The sequence below is a fragment of the Aaosphaeria arxii genome (assembly GCF_010015735.1).
Source record: "Aaosphaeria arxii CBS 175.79 unplaced genomic scaffold BU24scaffold_5, whole genome shotgun sequence".
Taxonomy (NCBI): domain Eukaryota; kingdom Fungi; phylum Ascomycota; class Dothideomycetes; order Pleosporales; genus Aaosphaeria; species Aaosphaeria arxii.
The window spans coordinates 1-13,822 of NW_022983478.1; the positions used below are offsets into that span (position 1 = coordinate 1).

The following is a 13,822-nucleotide window of genomic DNA, read 5'->3' on the forward strand; positions in this document are numbered from 1 at the left end:
TAATAACTCTGACTTATCCAGGGGGATAAGCTACTATTGTACTGGTAAGGTAATTCCAAAAGACCAGATACAATTTGTTATTAACTACGAAGAACTCCTACATATGAAATCTGGCAACCTTATATATCCGTCCTTCCTAGTCTTTGATCAAGCTGCTCAACCTCTTGGCTCTTGCCAAGACCTTGATCACCTTGATCACTTTGTTCACGTGGTACTGAATCACGTGACTGGTCCTTGGGTGTCATCGAGCCCTCTGGCCACGATTTCCGACTTCCGTCCCAAGTACTTGACGCCTTCTTTGTCCTCATAGGTTCTGGTATCGTAACATAATGCCGAGCCCTTGTACCTTATCCGAGCCGAATGTGGGGGATTGTTTAGACTGTAGACTGCGTTAAAGATCTCGGATGCAATAACGCATCCCACATGAATAAATATAGGTACAATTATTGTAGTTGTTACACTTAAATAATACGAACCTTGATTTTACATCGTCTTTACTGTATTGTTGAGACCCTGATTTTAATCAATCTGCAAACACAATAGTTTCAAGTCCCGTCATAACTTCCGTGATCCCTCTCCATGTCGGCCAATTTCTCTTTGTCCGCATAGAGACAGATGGTGGACCTGTGGGCTGGGGCGAAGCTGGAGTCTGGGGTCACATCGAAGCGGGAGCAACTGCGGTTCAACGATTTGCAGAATATCTCACCGGAAAATGCGCATTCGATATCGAGCATCATTGGAACGTCATGCACCGCTTTAGCTATTTCCAAGGCATGGCCATCAATGCTGCAATTTCAGGGATTGACATTGCGCTGTGGGATATCAAGGGGAAGGCTCTGGGTGTACCAGTATGGGAACTTCTGGGTGGAGCTTGCCGGAAGAAGGCGAGAGTATACGGTCACATCTACGAGAAAAACATCGAGGGCATCCTCAAAGAGTGTAAAAGAAAGATGGATTTAGGATACACTGCATTCGGCCACATCAATCCGTTTCTGGACGAGGGACACGACCAAGTCTACTTTAAAACACATGTCAAGAAGATGCAAGACGCAGCCGACAATGTGCGTCGGATGCGCGAAGTCGTAGGCGATCAAGTCGACCTTCTCATAGAATTGCATCGTCGCCTAACACCAGCTGAGGCATTCACTTTCACCAATATGATCAAAGATTACAATCCTATGTTTGTGGAGGACCCAATCCGCCCAGAAAACGCCGATTCGATGGCCCGCGTTGCAGATCGTATTGTAGTACCCATCGCTACTGGCGAGCGATTCAGCAATATATACGAGTTTCAAGCCCTCTTGTCTCGCAATGCGGTAGAATATGTCCGCGTCGATGTCGCTCTGTGTGGCGGAATTACCGGCGCAAAAAAGGTTGCTGCGATGGCAGAAGCACACAATGTGCAAGTCGTGCCTCACAATCCGCTTTCTCCCATCGGCCTAGCTGCCTGTCTCCAGATCGCTGCGAGCGTACCAAATTTTGCGATCCAAGAGTACGCGACCGGTTTCGAGAATGGTGTCTTCACTTCTTCTTTGGATCATCTTGGCAGTAATGTTGTGGACGTGGTTCCGAAAGTTGAAAACGGGTTTGTCGACATTCCGACGGGTCCGGGTATTGGCATCAATCTCCTGGATAATGCTTCTGAAATCCGACCTCCGTTCAATCAGCCAATGCATATGAGGCCTCATTACGATGGCTTTGTCGTTGATCAGTAAGACTGATCATGGTGGAGTGTTGCTCGAGAAAGGTTCGTCTCAAGCAGGCCGTTGAAACACCGCAAATGAGACATAGAGTTACCGATAGGTATATTCATGGTAGCACGTAGAAACGCTAAACACTGTCAAATGGTCCCTATGAATGATCCTACATATCATATGACGTTATCTTCCTAAAAGATTGGATCTCATTTTTTTCTTTCGTCCAAGGTTGTCCTTAGATTTGTGCGTGTAGCTCTCAACTCTTAGATCTATACTTTATATCAGGCTATAGAGGGCTATTAAAGTCTTTGGTCCAGTCTCTGATATTAGGAACTCTGTCGGTACACACAAATGGTTTACACAGTCATGTGATGCTGTCGTAGTTTCGAGTCATTATAAACACATAACAGTATCCATTATTGTCAGCATAAGCTCATAACCCTTCTGTTCAACAATTATCTCCCTTTTTAACCAATATCTGCACCATCTAATTTATACCCAGCATGAAAATTAGATACCATCCTACAGATTGTTCTTATTTAAGAACTATGGATTATCGGCAGAGTGATATAGTTGATATGATTTGGTCCAAAGTGAAGATGATTAATTCCGTCGAAGCGCTCTTTAGTCCTGGTGAAATTATCAATTTTTGTAAGGTTTGATGAAACGATTAGAGTTACATACCTCTCGCCCCCTTCATGCACGAATGGTCCGATGCCAGGGGTATCGCCCGCGCTGATCTCAATTGAAATCTTTTCACCAGGCAACACGACGATGTTAGTGGGCCAGATTTCAACATCGACCGGATAGACCTCTGCTGGGATGACCGGTAGAACGTCGGTGGAAAAATAGTCCCGAAAAGGCCTGTATTCCCGATGATGGGGATGCTTGTCATTGATCTTTCGCAAGCTTACTCTTTGACATCCTCTAGTAACGGCGGCAGCATCGCCAATTGTGCCAGTGAAAACTCTTTCAGTGCCATCGGCATTCCAATGCCTCATCATGAAGAATACATCAATATCTTTGGGTACCGTTCCTCCAGGCTTTCGGGTCACTGATAAGTTGACGTGAGCAATGATGTGGCCAGTAATTTCGACTTCGTGCTCGAATGGCGTTGTGGTAAATTGATGGCGGAAAGGGTTGTTCAAGGTCGTCAAAGCTGGGTAGGATAGCCTTTTGTGGATATCAATAGTTGGAATCTCTGGAGCCCATGTCAAATCGGGACCTAAGTAATATTTCGTGTACTTAGTGGCAGGCAAGGGCCACTCTGGTGCTGTCTTCCACGAGTAGATCTGCCCCGATGCCGATTCGATACTCTTGTGATCAAATGGTCCTTTCCGTGTCTGGTATGTCACACGAGGTTGTAGACCTCTGGTCCAGCCAGCATAATCATCGTTCTTTAAAAAGGCCGAGAGGAAACTCTTCTGCGTGTTTACTTCAACTTCGGAGAAAAACGGAAGGTCATGTCGGCCACTTCCAACTCGCAAGAACTTGTAACGAGAGCCTGCCAACATGTACCCTTCAATATTACCTCGTAAATGAACAACTAGATTACTCCAGTTTCCAAATGAAAGCAAAGGAACCTCGATATCCTCTAGATTGTAGTCTCGTGACGCGAAATATCCGTCATCGCGAAAAAAGGCCTGAAGATTATCAACGTCTTGATCTGTTCGATTCTGACGTAGTTCGCCCTCAGAAAGGTTTCCTTCGATCGTGTTGGGACCACGGCCATTTTTATTGCGATCCGGGAGACCATACTGATTTGATCTGACCTGCTTCCCCATCTAAAATTGCAGGAATGGCAATAATAAAATACCACCATGACGGCATCGATCGCGATAATAATCAGCCATGCCTTCGTAGGGAATTATGCATGCAAGACCACGAGGGTGCCTTGCAGCAACTCTCCACTGGCTTCCAGCAAAGTAACTGATCCCTAATAGGCCTACTTTACCATTTGACCATGGCTGATCAGCTGCCCACTCAATAAGCTCTGCAAACGCGTCGGACGTTGATGCAGACATAGTATCCAAGAAGCCTGGGGATTGGCCGATGCCAATCTCATCGGCACGTACAACGGCATATCCTTCTCCAGTCCAAAACTTTGGGTCCGGTACTTCGAAACAGGAGTGTTCGGACTGTTGAGTAGGATTGATATCGTGCCAGGCGTGAGGAAGGAATCTGGTTTCGCAGGTTAGCTTTTAGTTCACAATTTCACAGGTTCCTAGTTAAGTCACTCTTTAGTGTTCGTGTCTTTTCCGTACGGCCCGTAGGTCATGATGACAGGAGCGCGTTCAACAATTTTAGGCCGATAAACGTTGCATCGAATTAGTCCTTTGACAGAGCTTGGCTTAAATGTAACATTTTGTTCGTAAATGTAACCGAATGAAGTCGAGTCAACTGTTGTAATGTCTTCTTTGATTTGATTTGGCATGACTATGATCAGAAAGATGGAAAAAGGGTTAGACTTGAGCGAAAGTTGAACGCTGTAGTATGGCACGTAGATAATTCCCCAGATGGAAGTATTGATTATAGAAGTGACGCCATATGAGGTTCCCCAGGTCGAACGAGGCGTGGTTGCAGAGTTTCTCGGGACCTCAACCACAGTGCCCCAGACTTGAGCTCCAAGGTCGGCAAAATCCCGACTCCCCCCTCGGGCCCGCAAATCAGCCCACTGTAGCGAATTTGGAACATTCACGGTGCAGTTACCGATTGAATGATTTCCGGCAGAACCATGATTTGTTCGTTAATCATCTATAATATTGAATGGGAAAAGCTAATTAGGCGGGCCCGAAATAGATGTATCGTACTTGGTAATGACTATGAAGAATCCAAACCCAGACGAGTGTCAAACAAGATACCCAACCAAGAACCTTTTACTCTGAATTACCGAAAATATGGTGCGCATTTTGCTGGTTGGTACCGGCAGTGTTGGTACGGTTTATGCTATGCTATTGTCAAAAGGCGGAGCAGACATCACATGCGTTTGCCGCTCAAATTATGCGTTGGCAAACTCCCACGGCTTCACCGTTCGCTCAACTATCTTTGGAGAATATCGATTTCGACCAACCATTGCTAGTTCCGTCGAGGATGTTGTCGATAACCAAGCCTCTGATCTTCCATTCGACTTTGTCCTTGTTTGCACAAAGGCACTTCAAAGTCAAGGAAAGCACTCAATACCCCACTTGATACGTCCTGCCGTTACGAAAGCACATACGAGCATCGTTATCATTCAGAATGGTCTCGGAGTGGAGAATCTATATCGGGATTTCTTCCCCGACAATACCATTATTTCTGGTGTCACATATTCACCCACGTCACGGGCTGAAGCTGTCGTTTTCTCGCACACGGAAACACAAAGGTTACATTTGGGCCCCTTTCCAGCAGAGTTTGCCACTTCTGTAGAGAAGGACAACACTGAAGCCTTCGCAGACTTGATTAGAGCTGGAGGGGGAGATGTTACGGTTCATGAGGACGTTCAGATTGAGAGATGGAAGAAACTCATTGGAAATACGACATGGAATCCCATATGCGCGCTGTCTCGCAGCCGTGATCTTCAATTTCTCCAAGCCACTCCTGAATTGGCGCAGGAATTTGTCATCAGATCCATGCGAGAAGTTGTTGCCGTCGCTGATGCCGCAGGATATGGTAATTATATTGGTGAGGGTGACATATCGAAGCAAGTTCAGCGCAGTAAAGATCGAAAATGGCCTGGTGTTGAACCGAGCATGTTGGCAGACATCAAAGCGGGAGGCCAGCTAGAAGTAGATGCCATCATTGGTGAGGTAGTAAGGATTGGGAAAGAGAAGGAGGTTGACGTACCTAGATTAGAGACACTATATTTGCTGCTCAACTGCTTTATCAATGCCACCACGGAAGCCTGAGCTCATCATGTAGGGTCAACATGTATTTCTCTTTTCGATAAATCGTGGTCTTTGTGAGATATTGGCTTTGAGTTGATCAAGTTTCTTAATATTTTGTACCTCCCACTCCAAAGTACAGAGACAATAGCAACGGTGTGTGTTTAATATACAAAATAACATGACATAATCTCTTGTAAAATGACCAAATTCTATCGAGAAAAGTCACCACTCGTTCCCAATCTGATACATGCCATAACCTCGATCGTGTAAACCAGTAGCCCTGGCGATGGAATATCCATACTACGGAAAGGGAGGACACATTAGATGTTCGCCTTTCAATAATTGCAAGGTGGGTAAAAAAGCTTACTTGCAGTAATTGACATCCACAGAACATGATCCATAGAAACATTCTCATAGGCAGAGGGCCCCCAACAGCTACCCATTGTGGATGTAAGACCGGAGGACGATGCGGTGGCATTCGATGGTGCTCTGCTGGCCAGTTCGATGGATTGGTGTTTGGCTCGTGGCCTGTTACTCCAAAATTAGATGGCAGGAAAGCTTCTTCAAATTCCTCCTCTTCATCGTCGTTCACCGTGTCTACAAATGAGGAAGTGATGACAGTGATGGGATCTGTTATTTGCGCAGGCGGAACTAGATCCACAGGGGTAATAATGGATTGGGAGGTGAACGACATGGCAAGCGATCAAGAATGATATAGACGTGTCTCAGATGATTGGTAATTAATGTGTGGTTTTGTGAAGAGAAATCCGTCGTGGCAGAAGGATGGAGAAAAGCGAGTGAGAATGTGGGAAGAGCACTTCGCAGGCACTGCAATCCAAGCCCGCTTTCATGTCCAGATGAGCTATCTGCACCTTTTCCAGCATATTTCTCCGCACTCCTCGTGTGATCGGCATGCCTTGGCTTCAAGGCCGGCTTCAGGGGGTGGGGGCGCCTGCCGTGCCGAGGTGGAGAACGATCAACTCGGTTGAAGGTTCTCCACATTCGAAACTCGCTGTCGCCAGGACGTCTAGTGAAGGGTACGGTATCACAAGGCAACTAAAGTCCCATGAGTTACGAAAGCTAAAATGGCTTGTGAAATTGCCCTCTTCGAATTTTGATAAAAAGTGTAAGTCGGACCGAATTGACCTTCCTAATAAACGACGTGCAACATCCAAAAGTTCCCCTACTTATTCTTTGATCTACTTGCGTTGACTACCATAATCAGTATGTCAAATCCACAGAATGCAACCCTGGCACGCGTCAAAGGTGCAGCCATCGATGGCCGCTTGAGGGTTCTTCGAATCCGGCAGCAATTGTTTCACTCTCTTCATGGCGCTTTGATACAACGACGCGAAGAACTTCTTCAAACAATTCAAAATGACGACAACTGTTCTGCAGAAGAAGCATTAGTTGTATACGGAAGCTCGCTCATCGACCTACGCAATCACTACAATGCTCTTGATTTATCGACAGGTCTGCAAGAGGAATACCGCTTAGCGAGAAAGGAGAGCAATGAAAATAAACGCACGCCGATTGCCATGACGTATATCATCCCTGGAAGATTCGCATTATTCTTTAGTTTGATTTCTGCTTTATGCGCTGCGATAGAAGCTGGTAGCTGTGTAATAGTTGAAGTAAGTTCACTATAGTTACATTCGTTTTCGTAACGACAATCTGGCTAACCCCTTTCTCTCCCTTTTCTAAGTTTCAAGATACAACAATCAAGACTCCAAGCTTGTTACAAGAGATCATCCATACGTCTCTCGACCTGGAAGCATTTGCGATCGTTTCCGACAGAGCACCAGCCGAATATCTGGCCCAATGCGTTGTCATTGATCAGAGCAATGCAATTACTGCAGAAGATGTGTTCCCCCGGAGAACTCTCTCCTCTCCCATATCTCGAAGCATCGCTTTTGTGGATCGTACAAGTGACATCGAGTTGGCAGCACAAGAAATCGTTGCCTCACGCTCTGCTTTTGGGGGCAATTCGCCATATGCAGTTGACCTGGTAATAGTTAACGAGTTTGTTCTGGAAAAGTTTAACATTGCAGCAACGAAGGCATTGCAAAGTATCCGAGAGGCACAGAAATTGCATCAACTGCCGAAAGAACCGTCCCATCGCGTTAAAATCTCCAACAACAAGATATTCGACGATGCAAACCGAGACGATAACTTGCAGTGGGTGAGTGGTGACTCAGAATTAGGTCTTGCTCAGATTAAAAATAGGTACGAAGTACCCCTTTTGCCAAAACTTCAGATTAGCCTATTGAAAATGTCGTCGTCTCTAAGGTATTAAAATGAATAGGAGCCACCAACTCGCTCGAACCAAAGTTCCTTCCTCTCGCATTGTTCTTGTCCATTCAGTTACCAGCCTTGACGACTCAATTGATTTTTTAGGTACCGATGCCCAACAAGAGATTCCGATCGCTACTCTATACTTATTTAGCGGCGAACGCGAGGCGAAGTACTTGTCGCAGTACATCGTCAGCCAGGCCACCTATGTGAACCACATTCCCGCCCAACTCGTTGGTAAGTGTCGATCGATGATAAAGCTATTCTTCACCATGTCAACTGACTTCTCTCCAAAGTTGGTCCGAGAACACCCTTCGACTATGCAATAAATCTCCACCAGCGCTATACGCGTGATATGTTCGAGTTTCCTAGTCCTCAAATAGTGCCCAGCAAGAGATCACATCTCACTTCCACTATTTTCACGAAAGCCAGCTTCATAGACTCTGTCGCGCGGGAGGCCCTTAAGGATATCAGGCAACCTAAATCAGGTGCTTGGGGCTTTTTTGAGCAAGGAATCGTAATTGGGGCATTCGTTTATCTACTTCCCATGTTTAGCATAACTATTACAGGAGTTGGATATGGGGTTTGGAGGGCATATTGGAGTATTCGTAGCTAAAATTGCGACTTGGGACAGTGTCTACCCCCACCTCACAAGAGATAAGATCAAAAGGCGAGATTTCACGATTTGAATTAAATTCCTCTCATGTGTGGGCCGAAAAGAGTCATGAATTCTAGCTAGAAACTAAAGAGTAACGATGGTTCAGAACGTAATGACCCAACATGTCCGATGCATAGCCCTGATGATGGCCCCCCTAGAATGGCGATCATTGTATCTTTTACAAAACGAACATTGTAGTTGATTCCTCCTCGTATTATCAACAGAATGTTCATACTATCTGCGCCACTTTCGCGATTTCTTCCATCAATCGCGTGATGCTCTCTACAAGTGCAAGTTGTACTCCATCACTAGAACTCAAAGGCCTTCTCAAAAGCGCAATTGCGATGTTCATCGTCCCATTGGCGTCCTCCACAAGGCAGATCGAGCTTCCGTCCGCGGAAGTGATGAGACCGCCAGGTCCGATCTTGAACGATTGAAGCGTAGGAGTACCCTGCGATATCGAGATATATTTTCGCACCGCATCATCATTTTCTCCATCAAGCCATACGAGCATGTCTGCATCAAGATTGTGGCATTGGGGTGTGGGCAAATCTTGGGACCGCCGATGTGCCCTTGCTAAAATCCTAAAAACCCACAAGGTAACGCTAGCCTGATATAACAATATACCAGATATATCGCGTAGATGTTTGCTTGACAATATCTTCGCGGCTCTATAGACTTGCCCAGCGTGCCAAATGCTTTGTCGCGCTTCTCGGGTCCGGATCCAAGCTTGGAGTACAGGATATATTCGTCGAGCTTCTTGTTCACCATCCCGACCTGCAAAAGCCTGAAGTCCCCCTAAAGGAGCTAACAAAGCCATGCAAAGGTATTCCAGTAGCAGTAGGGCTTCAGTACATACCGCTGTGTTCCAATCCGGATGAGATCCCAATCTTCTGCGCAGAACATTCATAATCTTCAAAAGGCTATCTCTCCGTATAAGTAATTCCGGACTTGGAGCTTCATGTACCGAATCACAAGATGTTGACCAGCTCCATTGTAGTACGTCGGATAGTTGTAAATACTCCCAAATCTGCCTCCAGAATGCGTGCAGGGCGTAGAAAGTTGCTCTCGGGTCTAGATCCACCTCTGAATGATACCCTTCACTCATAGCCATTTGAACTACGTCGGTAAGGGTCAAGGATCTTGCGAAGGGATCTTGATTACAATTCAGATACTCTGCCTTCCATTCTTCGGCGGCCGTAGCCCGCCAAAGCGAGTTCGGCGAGGGGAGGGGAATGTGCATCTCAGCGTAGGACATGAGCGGGCCTACGTGATTGATCATAGATATTTCCGTATCAAATAGAAATGCACGATAAATCAAGCTTCGTGGTAATTAGAATAAGTTGGCAAATGATACTTTGAGGGATGCGTACCGTATTTTGGTTTCCTGACTGATCCACTGCTGCCATTTGCAGTGAAGTGTGTCTCCTTCGTCTTCAATCTCAGGATATATGCATTGATACTGCTCTCTTCTAAGCCATCGAGCGCGTCTAATTATCTTTTATAGAGTTATTAAGTTAATATACAAGAAATACTTGATGATCTAGCATTTCGAAACGAAACCTACTCACTGTAATCACTATTTGATAATTGCCTTCTCCGATTTCCATCTGCCGCTTGTTCCCGCTCCATGTTGAAATTGAGGCTTGGGTAACTATAAATCATTATTAGAGCCTCTTTGGATGAAGGGATGCCAAGAGTAGATAGAGTTAACTTACGCCAACCGTGGAGCAGCTGAACATCTCTGGATGTAGAATTATCGTGTGTCAACTATCCAGTAAATTAGATATTTCAAAGTGTATTTACCAATCATCTTGCTCTGTAAAGGATAATCTTACACGTTCTATGATAGCATATCGTAGTATATCTGGCATAACGTATCCAAATCGCTGTACTGCTTCATGGGAAGTCAGGCACGCCCCCGCTGCAATCATTGCAGCTAACAGTTCATCTTTAATGGCACCTATCGGGAGAGAAGGGATATGAAACCATGGCAGCCTTTTTGTCCGCTGCGATTCGAGGAATTGGTGGAACAAATGGTCCAGGAATGGCTCGGAAGGGAATGTTGGGGCGATTTTTATCCATTGTTCTTTTCCACAGTGCTGCAATAGAAGCGAAAGCAGTCGAATTCGGTCATTATGCCTGAATATTGGAGGAGACTGCGCCTGTGCCTTTAATGCACTTCTCTCGTAGTTGGCACATTCAGGAGGTAAGATTAACTTTGTTGTTTCCGCGGATAGACTGTCCTGGTGGGTAGGCCCCCAATCCCACCCAGAAGCTCTGAATGCCTGTGTTGCAGCTGTGCATACCACTTGCTCAAATGTGGAAATATTCCGTGGTCCTTCAGAATGAAGTTGCACGAAGTCAAAGCCTTCCATGTTGAAATCCTGCGAGTTCGTTTGTGAAAGGGGCAAAAGGTCTCCAAATGACTGGTCCGAGATCATAACGGAGTTCCACAAGTCTATACTACCATCCGACTCCATCTCAGCTCTAGTGAGTATAGGGGAGGCTGCATTGGAGCCAAGTATGTCTTTAAGAATTTCAGTATAATTTCGAGCGGAGTTGTTGTATTCGAGATTGCAACGGGTCTCCGGTAAATTAGAATCAGTCTCCACAACTATGTCGTAAATTTCTTCCTCCTGATCTTCACTTGTAAGAGTACTAACTTTTGGTACACGTCCTAATGATTCTGGTGGAGTCGTACTGTTAACAGTCTGTGGGGCGCTCACAGTTTCATTCGTACGTTGGGTCAATGCAACGGATGGTGGCGGCGGTGGTTGTGAGAAAACCGACTCGATTACTTGAAGATGCTGCAATGGCTCATTACTCTTGTGATTTTGACGGATAGCTACAGAGAATGATAAATTTTACTCACTCCATCGGACGATGAATTTGGCGTTGTTATGTTCGGACCGCTAAATTCGCACGTAATATCTCTTTGCACACACCTAACGCACGGCTTGCCATCACTGCACTTCAGCTTGGATGCTGCACAAGTGCGACAAGCCTGGGATACTCTTCTACTGGGGCGCGATCGTACACGATCAGATCCCGACTCTATACCCTTCTGCGTATGTTGAGCAGTGTGTCGTTTGGCCAAATCGCTATGATGATTTTAATGTGGTGCTCATATCAATGCGACAGATTGGGTGCACAATCGACTTACGCTCGACCAAATTCCTTCCCGCAAATACGACATAGATATGGTTTGTCTCGCGTATCTGCATGATTCAGTATTGCGTAGCCAAGCTTCCGAGAAGCCCTGTAGGTTGTAGGCACGAGACTTACGGCTTCGGACGTGGCGAGTGAGATGGTCTACCCTTGTGAAGGCGTGCTGGCAGTATGAACACTGAAAGGGCGAGGGTCTGTTTGTTCCAGCAGAAGACGTTGTATCGCCATCGGCCGTACCTTTTTCAAGCACGTTGGGCGTCATTTTCTTGATCGATTACGCCCATAATTAGCTATGAATAATGAAGGCGCGGGAAAAGATTTGAGTCAATGAGCGCGCAATGCGATTTACCGAGAGCAGATATAAGTTGTGATTTTTCAAAAGAAGAAGGGGAGGAGGAGGAAGGGTTGGGGTTAAGGGTCGGGGTTGAGGGTCGGCAAATGGGTTATTGCTTTCACGGCCAGCAATTACACAGTGCACTAACCTTTCGCATTCCCCAGTCCGTCGCACTGCGGGGTATACTTGCACACTTACCTAGGCACTGCTATGCTAGGTAACGAGGTATCAAGTACTCGGTAGATTGATTTCTGTTTTTCATCTTTAAGTACTCGTCGCACCAATAGGCTTATATCGGCTTGCTATGGAGAACTAACTCTAACCTAGATTTCCTGTCCATCGTCTAATCTTCCTAAACAGTCTCGAATCCCGGCGTAAGAAAAATTATACTCCAAGTTCTTCCACATCATCTCTGGGCTCTTTTTCTCATGTACATTACGCGTGATGGCTTGTATTTTCGATGCTCGTACCCGACGCACCCGGTCAAAATCCTTCAAAACAGATGGAACTGACTCCCGAGTCACCGGTTGGTCAATGAATAAGCTCAGACCTTCGCCATCTTCAATTGCTTGGGCTGCACCTTGTCCCTGGTGGGGAGTCATTGCATGCGCAGCATCTCCTATAAGCAGAATTCTTCCCTTAAAGTATGTTGGCAATGGATCATGGTCCCTTAGCTGCCACAGCTTGATGTTTTCCGCTTTTCTATCATGGAGATGAGAATCATTCATGTGTTATCAGATTCGGAACTTGAATGACTTACTCAAGAATTGGTCGCACGTAGAAGTCGCCAAATACTCTCAGAAGATCTTCTCTGCTTCCCGGGGCGGACCAGGAATCCGTCGTTGGAAGATTTATAGTAGAATCCTGGGCAATGCAGCCCACATTCAGTAATTCGAGATTTCGACACGGGTATGACACAACCGATCGCCGAGACCCATCTGAAGCGATCCGAATATTAAGTTCTGTCATTTTTGAAGCATCATTGAGCGGAGTATCCGGCGTCACTTCGTTTACAATATTGTTGTGAATAATGAACCTGAACATAGACGCGCCTGAAGATAGAGCCTCGGTGTTTTGTTCTACAACCAGTGGCCTAACGATGGATTTAATCCCATCTGCGCCTGTTTGTTCTGATAATTAGCCTGACTTTCTTTGGATGAGACTGACGTTGAGAGTAGGGGACTATTACCAATGACCAAGTCTGATTTTATGCTTTCTCCATTTGCCAAACTAACCTTCCCACTGTCAACGTCGACATCGATGACATCTGCGCGCCATACAACTTTGGCTGGGGACCCAGAAATGCTCATAGCATCTGATGGGTCTGTTGCCAACCTAAGCAATTCATTCCATAGATCGATTCGATGCACAACGTGCCAGTCGCTTCCAAATAGATCTTTCATGCCGGACACGTCCTGTTCGCTGACAAGAACACCTTCGTGATTGAGTGTACGCACTTTTTCGAGTGATAATGCACCACATCTTTTTGGGCTCCAGCCATATTTGTAAAGCCACTTCGTAGCATTTGGACCTGGCGTAACAGCAGCACCAACTTCGTTTCCTCCTGCTGATTTCTCCAATATGGTAATGTTGTGCTTTTCTCGCAATACTCGTGCGGCAAACAGCCCTGCAATTCCAGCACCAATGATCGTGATATTGAGTCCGGTATCCTGCGTCATTTTCGCGAGATTATTGGACTTTTCCATGTCAAGTAATGAGATATAGTGGATGAGATAGGTATGGATATAGCGCGAGGGCACAAGGCTTTCCCTTCATTGACACAGTGCGAAGAATAATTACTTAAATA

At 45.8% G+C, this 13,822-nt stretch overlaps 7 protein-coding genes across 7 annotated transcripts; 3 read left to right on the top strand and 4 right to left on the bottom strand.

The window, feature by feature from the left end:
- Nucleotides 1-423: 423 nt before the first annotated feature.
- BU24DRAFT_481453 (enolase C-terminal domain-like protein) lies at nucleotides 424-1,799 on the top strand (the record flags this gene model as incomplete). The annotated part of the gene is made up of 2 exons (XM_033533172.1): nucleotides 424-437; nucleotides 551-1,799. The coding sequence occupies 2 exons, from the start codon at nucleotides 424-426 to the stop codon at nucleotides 1,713-1,715; spliced, it is 1,179 nt and encodes a 392-aa protein (XP_033382433.1). The 3' UTR covers nucleotides 1,716-1,799.
- A 437-nt stretch (nucleotides 1,800-2,236) lies between these two features.
- BU24DRAFT_433622 (alpha/beta-hydrolase) lies at nucleotides 2,237-4,131 on the bottom strand (the record flags this gene model as incomplete). Its single annotated transcript, XM_033529985.1, has 4 exons — nucleotides 2,237-2,327; nucleotides 2,382-3,402; nucleotides 3,514-3,878; nucleotides 3,935-4,131. The coding sequence occupies 4 exons, from the start codon at nucleotides 4,129-4,131 to the stop codon at nucleotides 2,237-2,239; spliced, it is 1,674 nt and encodes a 557-aa protein (XP_033382434.1).
- Nucleotides 4,132-4,594: 463 nt separating this feature from the next.
- Nucleotides 4,595-5,581, top strand: BU24DRAFT_349130 (2-dehydropantoate 2-reductase; the record flags this gene model as incomplete). Its single annotated transcript, XM_033523592.1, has 1 exon — nucleotides 4,595-5,581. The coding sequence occupies one exon, from the start codon at nucleotides 4,595-4,597 to the stop codon at nucleotides 5,579-5,581; it is 987 nt and encodes a 328-aa protein (XP_033382435.1).
- Nucleotides 5,582-5,782: 201 nt separating this feature from the next.
- On the bottom strand, nucleotides 5,783-6,363 carry BU24DRAFT_481466 (uncharacterized protein; the record flags this gene model as incomplete). Its single annotated transcript, XM_033533173.1, has 2 exons — nucleotides 5,928-6,363; nucleotides 5,783-5,860 (listed from the first exon to the last, which is right to left on the bottom strand). The coding sequence occupies exons 1-2, from the start codon at nucleotides 6,252-6,254 to the stop codon at nucleotides 5,783-5,785; spliced, it is 405 nt and encodes a 134-aa protein (XP_033382436.1). The 5' UTR covers nucleotides 6,255-6,363.
- A 423-nt stretch (nucleotides 6,364-6,786) lies between these two features.
- On the top strand, nucleotides 6,787-8,468 carry BU24DRAFT_481469 (uncharacterized protein; the record flags this gene model as incomplete). Its single annotated transcript, XM_033533174.1, has 4 exons — nucleotides 6,787-7,194; nucleotides 7,266-7,749; nucleotides 7,850-8,089; nucleotides 8,149-8,468. 4 exons carry the CDS (start codon nucleotides 6,787-6,789, stop codon nucleotides 8,466-8,468), a joined length of 1,452 nt encoding a protein of 483 aa, XP_033382437.1.
- Nucleotides 8,469-8,739: 271 nt separating this feature from the next.
- BU24DRAFT_348292 (uncharacterized protein) lies at nucleotides 8,740-10,888 on the bottom strand (the record flags this gene model as incomplete). The annotated part of the gene is made up of 5 exons (XM_033523555.1): nucleotides 8,740-9,832; nucleotides 9,884-10,008; nucleotides 10,082-10,164; nucleotides 10,229-10,280; nucleotides 10,349-10,888. The coding sequence occupies 5 exons, from the start codon at nucleotides 10,886-10,888 to the stop codon at nucleotides 8,740-8,742; spliced, it is 1,893 nt and encodes a 630-aa protein (XP_033382438.1).
- A 1,450-nt stretch (nucleotides 10,889-12,338) lies between these two features.
- On the bottom strand, nucleotides 12,339-13,694 carry BU24DRAFT_392192 (FAD/NAD(P)-binding domain-containing protein; the record flags this gene model as incomplete). Its single annotated transcript, XM_033525149.1, has 3 exons — nucleotides 12,339-12,717; nucleotides 12,776-13,136; nucleotides 13,205-13,694. The coding sequence occupies 3 exons, from the start codon at nucleotides 13,692-13,694 to the stop codon at nucleotides 12,339-12,341; spliced, it is 1,230 nt and encodes a 409-aa protein (XP_033382439.1).
- Between the last annotated feature and the right edge of the window lie 128 nt (nucleotides 13,695-13,822).